Below are 22,149 nucleotides of genomic sequence, written 5' to 3'. Positions count from 1 at the left end.
GGGGCCCCCGTGTTGAGGATCAGTGTGGCAGATGTGTTGTTACCTACCCTTACCACCTGGGGGCGGCCCGGAGATTTTCACAGCAAGATTCTCGCTCTTCACATGAACGTATGAGGACATTAGGGAAAATGACACTGATTTAACATTGTGGCAAACTATGAAAATCATTAACAATATTAGCAAAGTAAATACTTTTGTTTCTAATGGAAACATTTAAACAAATACATCATTTTTGGACTTTATAGGCTAGAATGTGCATAAATAAATGAAATAATAATACAATTATTAAGACCTTAATTCATTAACACTACAGAAGAGTTCTTATAGGGTTGTGGAAGTCTTACCATAGGCTTCTGTTGGGAGGGCCTGGCATGGCTACGCCACTGCTGGTGCTCTGCCTTCTTGGTGAGCTGCACATACACCTTCCCATGGTCCTTTGAGACCAGGAAGTGGTTCAGGTCATCATACTTGACCTCCAGGAAGATGGCATTGCGGTCTACAAATTCACAGGGTTTGAGGAAGTAGACCACTTTGGAAGATATGAGCACACAGTGGGTGTCAATGGGCTCCACAGCAATGAAGCTAAGTGGGGAGAGAGAAAGGAAGGGCGAGAGAGAAAAATATTTAGAACTCAAGACTTGTTTGGCAAAAATGTGTGAGGTAAAGAGAAGGAGGAGTGCAGACCTGAGTTGATTCCCTGCCGAAGCTAAGAAGCACTTGCTTTCAAGTAACCACTGTGCATGTAATTTCCTAACACTCTCACACACGCATGAGCCGTGCAAAATACGTGCACACACATGCTAACGTAAACAAACATGGTGTGAGCAGCAGTCCCATGGGAACAGTGAAGTGTGGGCCAGGAAGCCCAGAGGCTGAGCTCAGTAATTGTCTGGTTAACACCTCTAGGGTCAGAGGTCAGGGGCTAGAGACAGGGTTCTGCTGACTCTTTGGATTTATTAGCCTGTGAGGTGACAAATGCTCTCAGGCCCAGCAGATATACTGGATACAGGCTAGCCTAGTGCCCCGTCTATGCCAGGGATTTCATGTCTCTTTCTCACTCTAGAGATACTAAATCTTCATTAATGAACTTAAACGTACATTTAATGCAAACTTAAACTAAACTGTTTTCCATGTGATGCAATAGCAATCAGAGATGGCTGTTTCTCCAAACCTTTGAAATAAGTCAACAACATCTTTAACTGTTTTTCTCCAACACCTTCAGCAGGCTTTTGTTCTAGCCCATCACTAACTCACCTGACTCATCAACTCATCGTGGTCTAAATGAAATACTATGATGAGTTGAATCAGGTGTGTTAGAGATGGGCTGGAATAAAAGCCTGCACACACTGTGGCCACTGTTCTTCCAGGATTGCCCACCCTGAACAAGTGTGACTGGCCAGACAGTGGCTTAACTCTGGAAGCTCAGAACAGGAGTGTGACTCACAACTCAGAGTGGATGTTGTCAGTGAGGTGGAAGAGCTGCTCCTGTCCGTCGGCCTGGGTGGAGGAGAAGTGGGGCAGCAGTCCCTGGGTGGAGGAGAAGCGGGGCAGCAGGCCCTGGGTGGAGGAGAAGCGGGGCAGCAGGCCCTGGGTGGAGGAGAAGCGGGGCAGCAGGCCCTGGGTGGAGGAGAAGCGGGGCAGCAGGCCCTGGGTGGAGGAGAAGCGGGGCAGCAGGCCCTGGGTGGAGGAGAAGTGGGGCAGCAGGCCCTGGGTGGAGGAGAAGTGGGGCAGCAGGCCCTGGGTGGAGGAGAAGCGGGGCAGCAGGCCCTGGGTGGAGGAGAAGTGGGGCAGCAGGCCCTGGGTGGAGGAGAAGCGGGGCAGCAGGCCCTGGGGTACCTTACAGCAGCGTGGCTTCCTCACCCGCAGCACAATCAACCTGCAACACAGGATGGAAAACACAGAGCAGCGTCAGCAGTAGTCAGTATAGCTGCTAAATAGAGATGATCAATATAACAAAAGCTCAGCACAGCAGCTTTAACAAATACATAGCATCAACATAACAGCTTAGCACAGCAGCTTTACATAGCAGCCAGATACCGAGTATCAACATGTTAGGTCAACATGGCAGCTCAACACAGTGCATAAGGTGGTATATAGAACACTAGTTGAGACTGATTCCGACTGGAAAGGACCTGTGAGGCTGTTGAGAGGTGAAGAGGTCACACAGTGCCCTGGTGCCAGCCTGCCGGTGCCAGGCCCAGGTCTGGTCTCACTTCCCCTTCAGACGACCCCACCATCCCCTCCTCTCCATCTCCCCCCTTTTTCCTGGCTGCCAGAGTCAGCCCAGGCCCGGCTGGAATTCCCACATCTGGCTTGAATCTTCCCGGGCTGTGGTCTTTTGATTAGGGACCAATGGGGCTCAGTGGATTCACAAAGACAGCACTGTGCTGCTCTGCTCTGCTGGGCTGGGCTGCGGGGGTTTGCTTTTCTTGGGGCGAGACAGGTTCCAGGATGTCTGCAGCTGGAGCCGCTGCTAAGGTGGAATGGGACCTTGTGGGAAGACTGGGCGCCGGGAGCTAGGGGGCTGTAGGGCTCCTCTGGCTGGCTGGGTAGGTGGGTGTGTGGGTGGACAAAGAGACGGAGAGAGGCGCCGGCCGATGTCAGCCACAGGTGAAAAATTGGGGGGGGAAAGCCACAGCTCAACAGCTTCATATCAGTGTGAATAGCGTAGGACAAGCCAGGTCGACTAGAATGGCAGTGTAGCTGTGACATGCGAGAAGGACAGGGAGAAGTCTCCAGTCTTGTGGGCAGCTCTGGAAATGAGAGGAGAGGGCAGGTCTGGCCTGCTAGCCTGGCCAGCGGGGTTTATCTGTGGGTCAGGCTCAGGGGCCTGGAGGCCTGCCTGGAGGAGGGTCAGCCTGCTGTCAGCAGCTCAGGCCCCGGCCCAGCACAAAAACACACACTGCCATGCTACCGCCGTTCTCCTCCAGGAGACAGCACTGTCCAATCTCCCCTGGCCCTAGACACTTCATGTAGATCAGAGAGGATCGGATGGATAGTTACTGCATAAGAAATATGCTAATAACTCCACTATGCCATCTGGAAGGCTGGGTGGAATTTGTGCTGTATTAGTTACACACATCTCCCATACTCTCAAGTGTTTAGGAGGCTAGGGGTATTAGTGGGATTGGGCAGAAAGAACTGTGGGCTGGGCAAGATGAACACCGAACAGCATTTGGCTCAAATGTGTTTTGTTATGGCATGCACGGCAGAGAGGTATAGCTGGTTGAAAGAAGATATAGATTATATGGATGTGTCTAGAAGATACAAAAGTTTATATCTTGGAATGCTGGAGGAATAACCCCCATTCTCTTAGAGTTGTGGAATGGCGGTCATGCTAAAACACATTCTGTACCATTGTGTAGATGGCTTGTGGCGAGACACCTCATTAGCATGTCTGTCTGGCATTTTTTACGCAGGGTTGACAAAATGAAACAATTCCTCTCCTCTCACTTTCCATCCCTGTGGTTTCACTGTCAAATCTCTGCTGTTGTCATGCTCATTTTCTAAGTTGGGATAGAAAGAGAGTGGGTGGACTTGTGTTTGCTTTGTGCATACTGTAGACTTGGCCTTGGTTCAGTTGAACCAACAGATTTAATAAGTGTCTAAATCCGATGCCATGACTCTGGACAATGGATAATAAATTAATAACATATCTAACACATCACCAAAAATGCTACCTAGGTCAATTATGTACTGTAATGTGCTGTGTATCGTTCCCATTAATGGGTTTTGAAAACGTGGGTCTAATGTTCAGTTTCTCCTCATTGCAGTGTAGTGTACTTGTAGTGAAGGAATGCCTGGGACTGGGTTGACAGTGTGCTGAGGGGGTGTGAGGAGTGCTTCTCTCCCCCTTTGTTTGGGAATTGTAATTGAGCTGGCTCTAGAGGGCTGCCAGGACCGAGGGAAGGGGAGTGTGTGTGTGTGAGAGAGAGAGAGACGGGAGGGAGAGATTGTGTGTGTGTGACGGGGGGGGGTTCACGAGCAGGGCAGGAGAGCAGGGGGAGTGCGAACCATCCCACAACTTCTGCTTCTCATTGACTTGTTTGTTTCCTGGTGTGCGTGTGTTCCTAGAGACGTGATCTGAACAGTCATACAGAGGGTAAAGGAAGAGAGCTTCATGTACTGCGGGCAACCTAAGTGTTTTTTCCGACATCCTATGTCCAAACAGTGAAAATAAAATAAAAATCAATATATTTTTTGGGGGGATGGAGAAAAAAAAATTCAGTGTAAACTTAAACAACTAAAACCAGACATAAAGTATGTAGAAAAGAGAATGGAGCTATATATTTTTAAATAAGATAATCAAACAATCCCCGAAATAAAAGCTAGACAGTCAGGGAGAATCTATCATTCCAAAAATGATGCATTCAGGAGTATTTTTGTCATGGCATGCGGCGGCCCCCATTGATTTTGTTATAAAATGTTTGAGTCACTCATAGCATAAGCCGTGGAAATTAGCTTTAAAACTGCATACTTTTCTCTCCGCCACATGGAAAAATGTGTAGAATTGCAGGAAATTAGCTTTAAAACAGCAAAATGTTGTCACTGCGGCCAACAGGAGGGCCTCTAAAATGTTCAGTCAGCGACTGCACCATTGGCCACGCCCATGGCCACCCCTCCGCCATGCCCACCAACTAAGCCCCATTTTTATCCAGAAAAAAACATGCACAGTGTAGAAGGTTATGTGATGAGCAACTCAACCACAGCAGGGAGAACTGTCTGTAAAACCCCCGTCATTCCCTTAGATCATTTCACAGCTTTTCTTCTGTACGAGATGGTATCACATCAATATCACTGCTTGATTAATAGGCATGACAGTGTCAGGGGGAGCATATGTGTGTATGAATATGCGAGTGTGTTGGTATGTGCGGGAGAGAGTGTAAGTATGAATGTGTGTGTGCATGTGAGTGAAAACGTAAGTGTGTGTGTTTAGTCTCTACCTGTGTGGGTGTGTTATTGAGTGGGTGTGATAGTGTGGTCAGAGTGTCCGCTGTGACCCATGATTCCAGCACATTCTCTCGGGTGAACTCTGGCTGAACTCGTGGACACACTGTGGCAGGCACGCTTCGGATTCCCCCTCCTTCATCCCCCTTTCTCTCCTCTCCTCTCCTCTCCTCTCCTTTCCCTCTCTTCTCCCATACCTCCCCTCCTCTCCTGAATAGCGCCTCGCTAGTACAGAAACAGTTCATCTGCAGGTCTCTTCGTTTTCCATGGACACACACACACCCTTAACTAATCAACTGCTCACATGCGAACACACACACACACCTCCCACACACACAGAAACAGACACAGAAACACACACACCCTTTCGTAGTCAACAAGCCTATACATGCACGTGTCCCCCCCACACACACACTTCCCACAGTGACACGCATGAGTGCCATCTGTTATCTTTACCATTCCAAGTACACAAATACCACCGTCCGCCTGGCCTGCCTAATGTATACACACACTGTACGCAAATGCTGAACAAATGGCTTGAACTCCCAGACAGCCTGTGTAATATGACCTGCCTGTGGCTTTAAAACCAGTGAGAGCTGGAGAGTGAGGGCAGAGAAAGGCAGTAGATGTCACACTGTGCGTACGTGTGAGTTAAAGAGAGTGGCTGTGAGGACCGTTACCTGCCCTGCCACGGCGTTATAGATTCTAATTGGGGGAGAGGCTTGACCCAGCGTCGAGCCAGCCGACCCCATTAAAAATGGCAGGTGGTATTTACAAGCACATCTGGTGGGTTTAGTTGGTGTGCACACACAGGAGTATGTGTCCATTTTAGTCTCCAGGCAGAGCATTATAATGCAGCTTCAAAGCACAAGAGGGCCTCGGAGCGGTCACACAAAATCCTGAAAATACATGAAACCCTGCACCAATCGCAAGATTCAAACCCTTTCTATGTCGATTGTAACAATTGATCCACTCTCAGCGGGGTTGCTTACAACCGGATGCATCCGGTTTTCAGAGGAAATGAAAAGAGAGCCTGTGACGCGACTTCCGCTTTTGGACGTTACAAGGCGACACTTCATCTTAACTCCTCCTCCACATTTACTTGATTGGTTGAACAGTGCAGAAGAGAACCTCCACGGCAGTATTTTTTTATTGTCAGGACCAGAAAGAAAGAAACCCACATAGGCATTTATTTTACTCCTGCTATGTTAGGTCAGGGTTTCCCAAACTGGTATTGTGTGTAGTAGGATATGACTTTACAATTAAAAAATATGAATTCAGTGTATTGTTAGTTGTTTTGGATATCGTCTAGGCCTAGGACTATATGATCCGGACTATTTTCGAAGTAAAAGAACATTAAACCTTTTTTAACATTTATCCTGTCTTCTCTTGAGATTAAAATCTTATTTACAGTTTTACTGCAATATATGAATTGCCACAATGATGTTTTTCTTCAAATTATGTATTTTATTAGAACAGAAAAAGTATTTAAATAGCCCACAGCCTACATCATCTTGAAAAATAAATGAAAGGTGACTGATATATGAAACATGTGAAAGAAAATGTATGAATGTGCCAGAAAACAATAATACGTGGATTTTGACTCGTCTTTACTACTTAGGCTACATTACAATGGACGTGCATATTCAGGGCTATGCTGACATGCTGACATTTCATTTAGCAGCACACAAAGAGATTTAGGAGCACAATGAAAGTATTTGAGGAAGAGCGTTTTTAAGATAAGAAATGACAAAAAGTTCATGGATACAATTTGGGGTGTTCCATGCTCAATGAAGTATAACGTACTGTAATGGAACATTTTAATTGTATGTGTCCACATGACTGAGTATGTGACTAAGACTGTCTACACTGTGCTGTGTAACTCTGTTATTCTCTCTGAGCTCAGAAATAAAGAATCCTGGTTTGACTTGGACTCCAGCAGATCCTCATTTTATATATCCACGACAGTACCCTCAAACATTTGAGTCACTTGGGTGAGACAAAAATGTTCAGCTGGTCCTTTACGGGGCGGGCCTTTACAGTGGTAATTGTGGGATTTGCATATCTGTCTGTCTGAGAGATGAGATTCTTCGACATCCCTTTGCTAGTAGCAGTTGAGCAAACTCAAAGCTCAAACTAACATTGAACAACAACCTAGTGTGCGAACAAAACTATGTAAATAGCCAAGAAACACAAGGACAAAGTCACACTTTAGTAGAGTTTTGGGTAAATTTGACCAACTTCTATGCCTGTGCCCTTCTAAAAATGAATCTTTCGGCACTTCACTCACAGTGCGCGCAGCACCCCAGACTGTTGCTGGAGCGTGAGGTGGGATATATGGAACTCTACATTGTTTTTTTGCATAGAAATAAGAAATAATTATAATTTCTATGGTTCTTTGTGTGATTAGCTACCAGCTATGAAACAAGATGGCAGAAATGCTTTAAAAATAGCTACGGCAGGATTTTCTTTTGCTATGAATCACAACTTGCACGTGCTAATACATTACTTTATCAGTTCGCACACATCTATTTTTAAGCGCATATGTGAGTAAAATGGTTGCAGTGTATAGCCCTGAATTTCACTCACAGAGACGATGAAGGAGCATCATGCTCTCCCCCTCCTCCGTGTAAATAAATTTGACTGCAACCAACCATAGAGCACACAAATCACACTGCTCACAGGTACCGGGAGGCAGGACAGACAGCAGACTGTCAAAACAGCAGTGTTTCCCTGTCATCGCTCGCTTTGTGACTGACAGGTGCCTGTCCTATCAATAGATTGATAGAAGATGCATATCATTAATTCTAGAGGGAGAGGGCTCGGCTGACTTTTTTCTGACTATCAAATAAATAATTTAAGTGGAAAAAGTAGCCGGCTGAAAATGAGTCTGTTAAGACGACAGCAGGAGCTAGTGGAAAACACTGGACTACAGATACACCGTATTCTGACCTTTATTTATTTATTTTTCGGGGGGTAGATCAGCTTTAATATTGCAGATAGATTGTAACTTCCATCAATGTAATTGTCTGCATCACTTCCAATCCCTCATGTTTTTTTTCCTCGCAAATATACAGTGAGGGAAAAAAGTATTTGATCCCCTGCTGATTTTGTACATTTGCCCACTGACAAAGACATGATCAGTCTATAATTTTAATGGTAGGTATTATTTGAACAGTGAGAGAAAAATCCAGAAAAACGCATGTCAAAAATGTTATCAATTAATTTGCATTTTAATGAGGGAAATAAGTATTTGACCCCCTCTCAATCAGAAAGATTTCTGGCTCCCAGGTGTCTTTTATACAGGTAACGAACTGAGATTAGGAGCACACTCTTAAAGGGAGTGCTCCTAATCTCAGTGTGTTACCTGTATAAAAGACACCTGTCCACAGAAGCAATCAATCAATCAGATTCCAAACTCTCCACCATGGCCAAGACCAAAGAGCTCTCCAAGGATGTCAGGGACAGGATTGTAGACCTACACAAGTCTGGAATGGGCTACAAGACCATCGCCAAGCAGCTTGGTGAGAAGGTGACAACAGTTGATGTGATTATTCGCAAATGGAAGAAACACAAAAGCACTGTCAATCTCCCTTGGCCTGGGGCTCCATGCAAGATCTCACCTCGTGGAGTTGCATTGATCATGAGAACGGTGAGGAATCAGCCCTGAACTACATGGGAGGATCTTGTCAATGATCTCAAGGCATCTGGGACCATAGTCACCAAGAAAACAATTGGTAACACACTACGCCGTGAAGGACTGAAATCCTGCAGCGCCCGCAAGGTCCCCCTGCTCAAGAAAGCACATATACAGGCCCGTCTGAAGTTAGCCAATGAACATCTGAATGATTCAGAGGAGAACTGGGTGAAAGTGTTGTGGTCAGATGAGACCAAAATTGAGCTCTTTGCCATCAACTCAACTCGCCGTGTTTGGAGGAGGAGGAATGCTGCCTATGACCCCGAGAACACCATCCCCACCGTCAAACTTTGAGGTGGAAACATTATGCTTTGGGGGTGTTTTTCTGCTAAGGGGACAGGACAACTTCACCGCATCAAAGGGACGATGGACGGGGCCATGTACCGTCAAATCTTGGGTGAGAACCTCCTTCCCTCAGCCAGGGTGTTGAAAATGGGTTGTGGATGTGTATTCCAGCATGACAATGATCCAAAACACACGGCCAAGGCAACAAAGGAGTGGCTCAAGAAAAAGCACATTAAGGTCCTGGAGTGGCCTAGCCAGTCTCCAGACCTTAATCCCATAGAAAATCTGTGGAGGGAGCTGAAGGTTCGAATTGCCAAACGTCAGCCTCGAAACCTTAATGACTTGGAGAAGGTCTGCAAAGAGGAGTTGGACAAAATCCCTCCTGAGATGTGTGCAAACCTGGTGGCCAACTACAAGAAACGTCTGACCTCTGTGATTGCCAACAAGGGTTTTGCCACCAAGTACTAAGTAATGTTTTGCAGAGGGATCAAATACTTATTTCCCTCATTAAAATGCAAATCAATTTATAACATTTTTGACATGCGTTTTTCTGGATTTTTGTTGTTGTTATTCTGTCTCTCACTGTTCAAATAAACCTACCATTAAAATTATAGACTGATCATGTCTTTGTCAGTGGGCAAACGTACAAAATCAACAGGGGATCAAATACTTTTTTCCCTCACTGTATATATACATATACATACATGCACATACAGTGGGGAGAACAAGTATTTGATACACTGCCGATTTTGCAGGTTTTCCTACTTACAAAGCATGTAGAGGTCTGTCATTTTTATCATAGGTACACTTCAACTGTGAGTGACGGAATCTAAAACAAAAATCCAGAAAATCACATTGTATGATTTTTAAGTAATTCATTTGCATTTTATTGCATGACATAAGTATTTGATACATCAGAATAGCATAACTTAATATTTGGTACAGAAACCTTTGTTTGCAATTACAGAGATCATACGTTTCCTGTAGGTCTTGACCAGGTTTGCACACACTGCAGCAGAGATTTTGGCCCACTCCTCCATACAGACCTTCTCCAGATCCTTCAGGTTTCGGGGCTGTCGCAGGGCAATACAGACTTTCAGCTCCCTCCAAAGATGTTCTATTGGGTTCAGGTCTGGAGACTGGCTAGGCCACTCCAGGACCTTGAGATGCTTCTTACGGAGCCACTCCTTAGTTGCCCTGGCTGTGTGTTTCTGGTCATTGTCATGCTGGAAGACCCAGCCACGACCCATCTTCAATGCTCTTACTGAGGGACGGAGGATGTTGGCCAAGATCTTGCGATACATGGCCCCATCCATCCTCCCCTCAATACGGTGCAGTCGTCCTGTCCCCTTTGCAGAAAAGCATCCCCAAAGAATGATGTTTCCACCTCCATGCTTCACGGTTGGGATGGTGTTCTTGGGGTTGTACTCATCCTTCTTTTTCCTCCAAACACGGCGAGTGGAGTTTAGACCAAAAAGCTCAATTTTTGTATCATCAGACCACATGACCTTCTCCCATTCCTCCTCTGGATCATCCAGATGGTCATTGGCAAACTTCAGACGGGCCTGGACATGCGCTGGCTTGAGCAGGGGGACCTTGCGTGCGCTGCAGGATTTTAATCCATGACGGCGTAGTGTGTTACTAATGGTTTTCTTTGAGACTGTGGTCCCAGCTCTCTTCAGGTCATTGACCAGGTCCTGCCGTGTAGTTCTGGGCTGATCCCTCACCTTCCTCATGATCATTGATGCCCCACGAGGTGAGATCTTGCATGGAGCCCCAGACCGAGGGTGATTGACCGTAATCTTGAACTTCTTCCATTTTCTAATAATTGCGCCAACAGTTGTTGCCTTCTCACCAAGCTGCTTGCCTATTGTCCTGTAGCCCATCCCAGCCTTGTGCAGGTCTACAATTTTTTCCCTGATGTCCTTACACAGCTCTCTGGTCTTGGCCATTGCGGAGAGGTTGGAGTATGTTTGATTGAGTGTGTGGACAGGTGTCTTTTATACAGGTAACGAGTTCAAACAGGTGCAGTTAATACAGGTAATGAGTGGAGAACAGGAGGGCTTCTTAAAGAAAAACTAACAGGTCTGTGAGAGCCGGAATTCTTACTGGTTGGTAGGTGATCAAATACTTATGTCATGCAATAAAATGCAAATTAATTACTTAAAAATCATACAATGTGATTTTCTGGATTTTTGTTTTAGATTCCGTCTCTCACAGTTGAAGTGTAGCTATGATAAAAATTACAGACATCTACATGCTTTGTAAGTAGGAAAACCTGCAAAATCGGCAGTGTATCAAATACTTGTTCTCCCCACTGTACATACATATACAGTGAGGGAAAAAGTATTTGATCCCCTGCTGATTTTGTACGTTTGCCCACTGACAAAGAAATGATCAGTCTATAATTTTAATGTTAGGTTTATTTGAACAGTGAGAGACAGAATAACAACAAAAAATCCAGAAAAACCCATGTCAAAAATGTTAGAAATTGATTTGCATTTTAATTAGGGAAATAAGTATTTGACCCCCTCTCAATCAGAAAGAATTCTGGCTCCCAGGTGTCTTTTATACAGGTAACAAGCTGAGATTAGGAGCACACTCTTAAAAAGGGAGTGCTCCTAATCTCAGTTTGTTACCTGTATAAAAGACACCTGTCCACAGAAGCAATCAATCAATCAGATTCCAAACTCTCCACCAAGGCCAAGACCAAAGAGCGCTCCAAGGATGTCAGGGACAAGATTGTAGACCTACACAAGGCTGGAATGGGCTACAAGACCATCGCCAAGCAGCTTGGTGAGAACGTGACAACAGTTGGTGCGATTATTCGCAAATGGAAGAAACACAAAATAACTGTCAATCTCCCTCGGCCTGGGGCTCCATGCAAGATCTCACCTCGTGGAGTTGCAATGATCATGAGAACGGTGAGGAATCAGCCCAGAACTACACGGGAGGATCTTGCATGGGCAGCGAACGACAGAGAGAGAGAGGGAGAGAGATGGAGGACATTGACAGCGGATTTGAAACACTGCCTCTCGCTGTAAGGCCACAAAAGCCAGTGTTTTTAATCACCAAAGCATCCATACCGATGCCCATGTGTTGTTTTAATTAAATACTGTATGTATGAGGGTCGTCGTCGTCGTCGGGTGAGGTTGTGTCTCTCTCTGGCGGGAGGTAAGCTTGGCTTATATGGCTTATATGGTGTTGAGTAAAGCTTAAACTATGTAGTTAGATTGTAGTTAGTTATTGTAGGTAAGTATTGTATTCGGCTGAGCACGGTGAAGCACGAGGCTAGCTAACCCACTACCTGGACTAGCTAGCGGGTAGCTACTGGTAACTATTAGCAACTGTGGATAGTTGTTTCAAGCTTGAGAGTGCCTGTAATTACGCCAGCTAGCTGCCTACAATAATTACATACAATAATGCCTACCATTCAGCAGTTTTTCTAACCTCATTGTCTGAAGCGTTAACGTTAGGTAGTAAGTAGCTACTGTGCTCGAAATGTAGCTAGCTTGTTGCTACCTGGATAGCTAACTAAACAATAGCTGGAACGACCTAGCGAACAGACGCAAACTGGCTGAGTCGATTCAGTGGCTAGCTTTGCACTTGGCTAGCTAACAGTAGCTGCTAGGGGTAAGTTATAACCTACATTTGTGTTTTGTTTTTACATACTGGTAGCCAGAGTCGTTCAAGGGAATTCGGGACATGGGTGACTAGTTAACGTTAGCTTGGCGCTCTCTGTGTGTTCGTGCCGTGGGAGGATTTCTAAAAATGATTATTATATATTTATTTTTTTGTTGGCATAAAGCACTGGCTAGCTAGTATGCAAACTATTCTAGCTAACTAACTGGCTGAATAAGTTGACGACGGACTCACTCAAACTGTCAAAACTAACCCAAAACTTTACACAACGTTAGACACGGACACGAATGATCTGCTTGGCGTGTTAACACACTGGTGGTTTGTTGTGGCCGAGTATTGGTGCTAAACCGTGTTGTTGGAGGCTGGCATGCTAGTTGGCTGTGGCGTCATAGGACTAGGTGCCCTGGACGGTTTTCACGGAAGAATACTGTACCAAGTTAGCTAGCTGAATAAATTAAGTTAGTCTATTCCTAAAAAACATTGAACCGCTGTAGTTTACAACAATTATAGTTTCTGAGGTGGAAGTTGGGTGTTTCAGTGAAACGTAAGTGAGGGAGGCCCTGCTCTCTCGCTTTCCCAGATGTTTAGTTCATTTCATTCCGATCTCCTTTGCATTATTGTAGTCATTTTCTGTAGCCTGTCAACTATGCCTCTGTCTATCCCTATTCTCTCCTCTCCGCACAGGCTATACAAACGCCTCACACCGCGTGGCTGCTGCCTCTCTAACCTGGTGGTCCCTGCACGCACGACCCACGTGGAGTTCCAGGTCTCCGGCAGCCTCTGGAACTGATGTTCTGCGGCCAACAAGGCAGAGTTCATCTCAGCCTATGCTACCCTCCAGTCCCTCAACTTCTTGGCGCTGACGGAAACATGGATTACCACTGAAAACACTGCTACTCCTACTGCTCTCTCCTCGTCTGACCATGTGTTCTCGCATACCCCGAGAGCATCTGGTCAGCGGGGTGGTGGCACAGGAATCCTCATCTCTCCCAAGTGGACATTCTCTCTTTTTCCCCTGACCCATCTGTCTATCTCCTCATTTGAATTCCATGCTGTCACAGTCACTAGCCCATTCAAGCTTAACAGCCTTGTCATTTATCGCCCTCCAGGTTCCCTTGGAGAGTTCATCAATGAGCTTGACGACTTGATAAGTTCCTTTCCTGAGGATGGCTCAACCCTTACAGTTCTGGGTGACTTTAACCTCCCTACGTCTACCTTTGACTCATTTCTCTCGGCCTCCTTCTTTCCACTCCTCTCCTCTTTTGACCTCAGCCTCTCACTGTCCCCCCCTACTCACAAGGCAGGCAATACGCTTGACCTCATCTTTACTAGATGCTGTTCTTCTACTAATCTCACTGCAACTCCCCTCCATGTCTCCGACCACTACTTTGTATCCTTTTCTCTCTCGCTCTCCTCCAACAATACTCACTCTGCCCCTACTCAGATGGTAATGCGCCGTCGCAACCTTCGCTCTCTCTCTCCCGCTACTCTCTCCTCTTCTATCCTATCATCTCTTCCCTCTGCTCAACCCTTCTCCCTCCAATCTCCTGATTCTGCCTCCTCAACCCTCCTCTCCTCCCTTTCTGCATCCTTTGACTCTCTATGTCCCCTATCCTCCCGGCCGGCTCGGTCCTCCCCTCCTGCTCCGTGGCTTGACGACTCATTGCGAGCTCACAGAACAGGGCACCGGGCAGCCGAGCGGAAATGGAGGAAAACTAGACTCCCTGCGGACCTGGCATCTTTTCACTCCCTCCTCTCTACATTGTCTTCCTCTGTTTCTGCTGCTAAAGCCACTTTCTACCACTCTAAATTCCAAGCATCTGCCTCTAACCCTAGGAAGCTCTTTGCCACCTTCTCCTCCATGCTGAATCCTCCTCCCCAACTCATCCTTGACCGCTGGCTATGTCCCTTCCGTCTTCACCTACACTCGATCCCTCCAATGTCAACAACTACAGACCAGTATCCCTTCTTTCTTTTCTCTCCAAAACTCTTGAGCGTGCCGTCTTTAGCCAACTCTCTTGCTATCTCTCTCAGAATGACCTTCTTGATCCAAACCAGTCAGGTTTCAAGACTGGTCATTCAATTGAGACTGCTCTTCTCTGTGTCAGGCTCTCCGCACTGCTAAAGCTAACGCTCTCTCCTCTGCTCTTGTCCTTCTAGACCTATCTGCTGCCTTTGATACTGTGAACCATCAGATCCTCCTCTCCACCCTCTCCGAGTTGGGCATCTCCGGCGCGGCTCACTCTTGGATTGCATCCTACCTGACAGGTCGCTCCTACCAAGTGGCGTGGCGAGAATCTGTCTCCGCATCACATGCTCTCACCACTGGTGTCCCCCAGGGCTCAGTTCTAGGCCCTCTCCTATTCTCGCTATACACCAAGTCACTTGGCTCTGTCATATCCTCACATGCCCTCTCCTATCATTGCTACGCAGACGACACACAACTAATCTTCTCCTTTCCCCCTTCTGATAACCAGGTGGCGAATCGCATCTCTGCATGTCTGGCAGACATATCAGTGTGGATGACGGATCACCACCTCAAGCTGAACTTCGGCAAGACGGAGCTGCTCTTCCTCCCGGGGAAGGACTGCCCGTTCCATAATCTCGCCATCACGGTTGACAACTCTGTTGTGTCCTCCTCCCAGAGTGCAAAGAGCCTTGGCGTGACCCTGGACAACACCCTGTCGTTCTCTGCTAACATCAAGGCGGTGACCCGATCCTGTTGGTTCATGCTCTACAACATTCGGAGAGTACGACCCTGCCTTACACAGGAAGCGGCACAGGTCCTAATCCAGGCACTTGTCATCTCCCGTCTGGATTACTGCAACTTGCTGTTGGCTGGGCTCCCTGCCTGTGCCATTAAACCCCTACAACTCACCCAGAATGCCGCAGCCCGTCTGGTGTTCAACCTTCCCAAGTTCTCTCACGTCACCCCGCTCCTCCGCACACTCCACTGGCTTCCAGTTGAAGCTCACATCTGCTACAAGACCATGGTGCTTGCCTACAGAGCTGTGAGGGGAACGGCACCTCCATACCTTCAGGCTCTGATCAGTCCCTACACCCACCTCTGGCCTGCTGGCCCCCCTACCTCTGCGGAAGCACAGTTCCCGCTCAGCCCAGTCAAAACTGTTCGCTGCTCTGGCACCCCAATGGTGGAACAAGCTCCCTCACGACGCCAGGACAGCGGAGTCACTCACCACCTTCCGGAGACACTTGAAACCCCACATCTTTAAGGAATACCTGGGATAGGATAAAGTAATCCTTCTACCCCCCCTTACCCCACCCCAAAGAAAAAAAAAATATATATATATATTGTAAAGTGGTTATCCCACTGGCTATAGGGTGAATGCACCAATTTGTAAGTCACTCTGGATAAGAGCGTCTGCTAAATGACGTAAATGTAAATGTAAATGTAGAGGAGAAGGAATGCTGCCTATGACCCCAAGAACACCATCCCCACCGTCAAACATGGAGGTGGAAACATTATGCTTTGGGGTGTTTTTCTGCTAAGGGGACAGGACAACTTCACCGCATCAAAGGGACGATGGACGGGGTCATGTACCGTCAAATCTTGGGTGAGGACCTTCCCTCAGCCAGGACATTGAAAATGGGTTGTGGATGGGTATTCCAGCATGACAATGACCCAAAACACACGGCCAAGGCAACAAAGGAGTGGCTCAAGAAGGAGCACATTAAGGTCCTGGACCTTAGTCCCATAGAAAATCTGTGGAGGGAGCTGAAGCTTCGAGTTGCCAAATGTCAGCCTCGAAACTTTAATGACTTGGTGAAGATCTGCAAAGAGGAGTGGAACAAAATCCCTCCTGAGATGTGTGCAAACCTGGTGGCCAACTACAAGAAACATCTGACCTCTGTGATTGCCAACAAGGGTTTTGCCACCAAGTACTAAGTCATGTTTTGCAGAGGGGTCAAATACTTATTTCCCTCATTAAAATGCAATCAATTTATAACATTTTTGAAATGCGTTTTTCTGGATTTTGTTATTGTTATTCTGTCTCTCACTGTTCAAATAAACCTACCATTAAAATTATAGACTGATCATGTCTTTGTCAGTGGGCAAACGTACACAATCAGCAGGGGATCAAACTTTTTTCCCTCACTGTAGGCATTTAATCATTACTTTATCCTTAAAGAAAGCAAATTTGGCAACGATTGGACGCTCATATCTCTGTCCTCTTTGTCCGAAACGGTGTACCCGTTCGAGTTGGATGTTATCGACAGCATCAAGTGGGATTTGAAGTGCTGTATGAAAGAAGTCCTTCACAATCTTTTCGGTAACCTTTCCTTCTTTTTCTTGGATACCCGTAAGTACTAGATTTTCTCTCATCGATCTAGTCTGTATGTCTAGTAAGGCTTCTTTCAGAAAGTTGTTCTCCTTTTTAAGTTCTTAACGTCCGTTTAGCTTTTTTGCATCTTTCTCCATTATCACAGTTTTTTCGTCTCTAAGATAGACTCGCCTTCAACTCCTTTACATCCTTACTGACCAACTCTAGTATGCCCAGTTTGTCCTTTATCGACTTCAACAGATCGCTTTCCACACTTACCAGTCCCAGTGGTGAAAAGCATAAATCCTCTGTATCTGTCGAGGAGTCACGTTTTCTCTTGGAGATTGATTCACCTCGTTTATCCTCCATCATGTTTGAGTGTTGCTTGTTGTTGTAATATTTGTTGATACATTTCTCTAGACTTATGATTTGTTTTGTGTTATTATTGTTAAGTTGCGTCAATTCAAATCTGGTATTAGGAACAAAAGAGGTCAATACACGTCTTCTAAAATAGACTAGTATTTTAATTAATGCAAAACACTTCAATGTTAAATATGATGTTCGTATATACGGGTCCACTGAAATACCACGCAGGGCACTCAGAGAACTGATCCATTGTTCTAAGTTCTTCTTCAAATACTCTGACAGAGATAGTTCCCGCTCCCTGCTGGCCAATCAGAGTAGAGACTGAGCGTGGTTTAGACTTACTCAGCCTATCGTTGGCGCACAGGCTGGTCCCAGCCCCTTGGCGCTTCACTGTTGCACACTGTTGCCAGGCATAAGTTGTTATCATCACAACTTGTAGAGTCAGCACCTTTTTGCAGTACACGTCCTTGAGCGCGGTTTAACAAAGAGGCAGTGTGTATGTGTCTGTGAGAAATACAAGTCTGTCTCACCCTACTCCCTAACATTCCTCACATGAATCACAGCTTGTTATGTTAAACAATTTATATCAGTACAGTACAAACCTCTTATGTTTAATCATTAATGCATTCTTTCTAAGCTAGGCATCACTTCCAGTTATAAGAAAATAGATCCCCACATTATCGAGATTGAATGTTATTACCCACGAGTATATGAAGTGCTAATATTTAGTCTAACTTACTGATATTGAATATTACGTTTTTATCTTGAGGTGATTTGCACCGCTGTGTGTTCAATACGCCATCTTGCCGTATTCTGATCTTGACTTAATACCCTAATAATTCCATCACCTTTACGTGCGAGGAAACCATTAATAAGGTTGAGCGAACCTGCCGGTTCCAAGTGGAAAAAGCATCTACTTTAATTTTTCCGAAAGAAATAACAGCATTCTCCATATACTGTAATTGATAAATTGATATGATAAGCGCTATTGATAAGAGCTAGGTAAATGAGTCATCCGTTTGGATACGGGGATTGGGATTTAAGTCCAAGTGCTAACCTCCTCGCGATATTCCCCGGGCAACGGCTCCAGCGATGACCCCAGCAATGACCCCAGTATTTGATACCACATCCAGGTCAAGCTACCAGAGAGCTACTGCCGGCTAATAGCACCTGCATCGGCCCCCGCAGGGCGTATATAAGTTCATGGAGAGGTTGTGCGTTGGGCTAGCGGCCCGCCACGGAAAAAAGCATAGTCACGAAACCTTGTCAAAAATTCAATTCTACTCGGACTGACTATGATGACTTGACCCTGGACCGTCTTGACCTACGAGATAAGAATAACGAACTCAAAACTATGCAATCCGGTTTCCGAGCTGGTCACGGGTGCACTTCAGCCACGCTCAAGGTCCTAAACGATATTATAACCGCGATTGATAATAGACAGTACTGTGCAGCCGTCTTCATCGACCTGGCCAAGGCTTTCGACTCTGTCAACCACCGCATTCTTATTGGCAGACTAAATAGCCTTGGTTTCTCAAATGACTGCCTCGCCTGGTTCACCAACTACTTCTCAGATAGAGTTCAGTGTGTCAAATCGGAGGGCCTGTTGTCTGGACCTATGGCAGTCTCTATGGGGGTGCCACAGGGTTCAATTCTTGGGCCGACACTTTTCTCCGTGTATATCAATGATGTCGCTCTTGCTGCTGGTGACTCTCAGATCCACCTCTATGCAGACGACACCATTTTGTATACATCTGGCCCTTCATTGGACACTGTGTTAACAAACCTCCAAACGAGCTTCAATGCCATACAACAATCCTTCAGTAGCCTCCAACTGCTCTTAAACACTAGTAAAACTAAATGCATGCTTTTCAATCGAACGCTGCTGGCACCCGCCCACCCGACTAGAATCACCACTCTCGACGGGTCTGACCTAGAGTATGTGGACAACTACAAATACCTAGGTGTCTGGTTAGACTGTAAACTCAACTTCCAGACTCACATAAAGAATCTCCAATCCAAAGTTAAATCTAGAATCGGCTTCCTATTTCGCAACAAAGCCTCCTTCACTCATGCTGCCAAACATGCCCTCGTAAAACTGACTATCCTACCGATCCTTGACTTCGGCGATGTCATTTACAAAATAGCCTCCAACACTCTACTCAGCAAATTGGATGTAGTCTATCACAGTGCCATCCGTTTTGTCTCCAAAGCCCCATACACTACCCACCACTGTGACCTGTACGCTCTTGTTGGCTGGTCCTCACTACATGTTCGTCGTCAAACCCACTGGCTCCAGGCCATCTATAAATCACTGCTAGGCAAATCCCCGCCTTATCTTAGCTCATTGGTCACCATAGCAGCACCCACCCGTAGTCTGCGCTCCAGCAGGTATATCTCACTGGTCATTCCCAAAGCCAACACCTCCTTTGGCCGCCATTCCTTCCAGTTCTCTGCTGCCAATGACTGGAACGAATTGCAAAAATCTCTGAAGCTGGAGACTCTTATCTCCCTCAATAACTTTAAGCATCAGTTGTCAGAGCACCTTACCGATCACTGCACCTGTACACAGCCCATCTGAAATTAGCCCACCCAACTACCTCATCCCTATATTGTTATTTATTTTGCTCATTTGCACCCCAGTATCTCTATTTGCACATAATCTCTTGCACATCTAGCATTCCAGTGTTAATACTATTGTAATTATTCTGCACTATAGCCTATTTATTGCCTTACCTCCATAACTTGCTACATTTGCACACACTGTATATATATTTTCTGTTGTATTTCTGACTTTATGTTTTTTACCCCATATGTAACTCTGTGTTGTTGTTTTATTGCACTACTATGCTTTATCTTGGCCAGGTCGCAGTTGTAAATGAGAACCTGTTCTCAACTGGCTTACCTGGTTAAATAAAGGTGAAATAAAAAAAATAAAAAAATAAAAAATAAAATAATTGCAACTTGGAATGTCCTATCCATGAAAAAGGATGGCTCAGCATTCCTAGTAGCCAAAGAACTGTTGCACATGAACATTGCCATTGCTGGGATAACGGAAGTGCGCTGGCCAGGTTCTGGCACCTGCTCTTCCAACCGCATGACCTTCCTCTGGTCAGGCAGAGATTACATCCACAAGGTGTGGCCCTAGCTCTTTCAGCCGCTGCAAATCGGGCCATCCTATCCTGAAAAGCCATAAACAACCGGCTCCTGATTGTCCGACTACGACATCAACATGGCAGGCCGACAGTTATAGTGTATTACACTCCAACAGATGTGGCCTCAGAAGATGAAAAGGACACCTTCTACACACAGCTGGAAAGCCTAACTGAGGGCATCTCCAGACACAACATCATCTGCATTGTGGGTGACTTCAATGCAGCCGCTGGCTCCGACAGTATTGGCTTTGAAAGCGCACTGGCATCTGCAACGACAATGGAAACAGACTCCTGGAGTTTTGCACCAGCCACATAGTAAGGACTGATCGATCCTTCTACGCTCATAAACACATACACTGCATGACATGGATCAGTAATGATGGCCGCACAACCAAGGAAATAGATCAAATTTTCACAAGCCCCCGCTGTCATGCTTCCTCAAACTGCCAGGTCTACCGCAGTGTGGAACTTAGGAACACAGATCACAGGTTTCTATCCATGTCCCTCCGTCTTCACCTAAAATGAATTGTGTCCTCCTCCAATCAACACAGGATTGATGTTGATAAGCTACGGATCCTCGAGGTAACATCCACATTCCAACTTGAGCTGCAGAACTGCTTCTCTGTTCTTGCCCACAATATCCCAGATGATCTAGAAGAGATCTGGACCGCCTTTAAGAATCACATCAATGAAGCAGCTGGAAAGACACTTGGGCACAAAAGAACAAAGAAAAAGTACTTCATCTGAAAGGAAACTGAGTATAATCGAGGCCAGAAGAGCGGCCAGACTCAAAGGACTCAGGAGCGAGTACAGAAGTTTGAACTCCATGTGCAACAAGTCACTACACAAGGACAAACAGAAGTGGCATGACACCTTGCTAATGAAGTCGAGGCTGCTTCTAAGATAGGCAACCATGGAGCCATTTACAAAACCTTCCAGACTCTCACTGGGAAGACTACACCCCCCACAGCATCAGTAAAGGCGCTCGATGGGTCTGAGTTAGAGACCCCAGAACAGCAACTCTAGCGCTGGAGTGAACACTTCTCCACACTCCACACTCCCTCCTCCACCTCCCTCTCCAATCCTAGATGAGCTCACCTCTTCCTCAGTGGAAGACCATCATCATGTCAGAGGACCCTCTCTGAGGCAGAGGTTGAGGAGGCCCTAGGGAAACTGAAGCTAGGCCAAGCACCAGATGTTGACAATATCCCCCCAGAGCTTCTGGTGAAAGTGGGGCCTGCCGTAGTCACCTGGCTGCACCGCCTTATCAACTCCATCTAGCAGACCATGACAATCCCCAAAGACTGGCTCATGGGAGTCATTCTACCTTTTTGGAAGAAGGGTCCCAAGGACCAGTGCAACTACTACAGAGTAGTGTTGCACGGTATACCGGAACTTCAGTATTTTTCTATATTAGAACATGAAAAACGGTGTGGTGCTATCATTTATGTTACTTCCGGTACTTCTGTCAAATGTGTATCACGGACCAAGCCTGTCTATCAGCGCAGCCGACCTGTTATTATAGCATGCACCATGCCTGCCCCACTTACTCATTGCTATCCTGCGCTGGGAGTCTGAGCTGCATCATGTTAGCTCCCCAGTCCCTGTCATGCTGCACAGAAGTTAACGCACTTGAATAACGCGACACGGCAAATAGAAACTGTAATTACTGTTCGCAAAACAATGTCCATACAGGCTAGAACACTTTACAATGCAAGAAGATACTGGTAGCTTCCAGCTTTGTAGGCTAACTTTCCTTGCTAGCTGACCGCTA

General features: G+C 46.1%; 1 protein-coding gene across 2 annotated transcripts in view; it reads right to left on the bottom strand.

Moving 5' to 3' along the window:
* Positions 1 to 22,149, bottom strand: part of LOC121537242 (vacuolar protein sorting-associated protein 13D-like) — a 48,793-nt gene continuing 26,644 nt past the window's right edge. For both annotated transcript variants that reach the window (XM_045206885.1, XM_045206884.1), the window contains exons 8-10: positions 1,445 to 1,876; positions 345 to 582; positions 1 to 96 (exon numbers count right to left, since the gene is read on the bottom strand). In XM_045206885.1, coding sequence (XP_045062820.1) covers positions 40 to 96; positions 345 to 582; positions 1,445 to 1,876 — 727 coding nt within the window. In that variant the 3' untranslated portion in view covers positions 1 to 39. The remainder of the gene's footprint in view (positions 97 to 344; positions 583 to 1,444; positions 1,877 to 22,149) is intronic.

This window comes from Coregonus clupeaformis, chromosome 24 (genome assembly GCF_020615455.1).
Source record: "Coregonus clupeaformis isolate EN_2021a chromosome 24, ASM2061545v1, whole genome shotgun sequence".
In the NCBI taxonomy this organism is placed as follows: Eukaryota; Metazoa; Chordata; class Actinopteri; order Salmoniformes; family Salmonidae; genus Coregonus; species Coregonus clupeaformis.
This window is presented reverse-complemented; position numbering and strand designations above follow the sequence as displayed.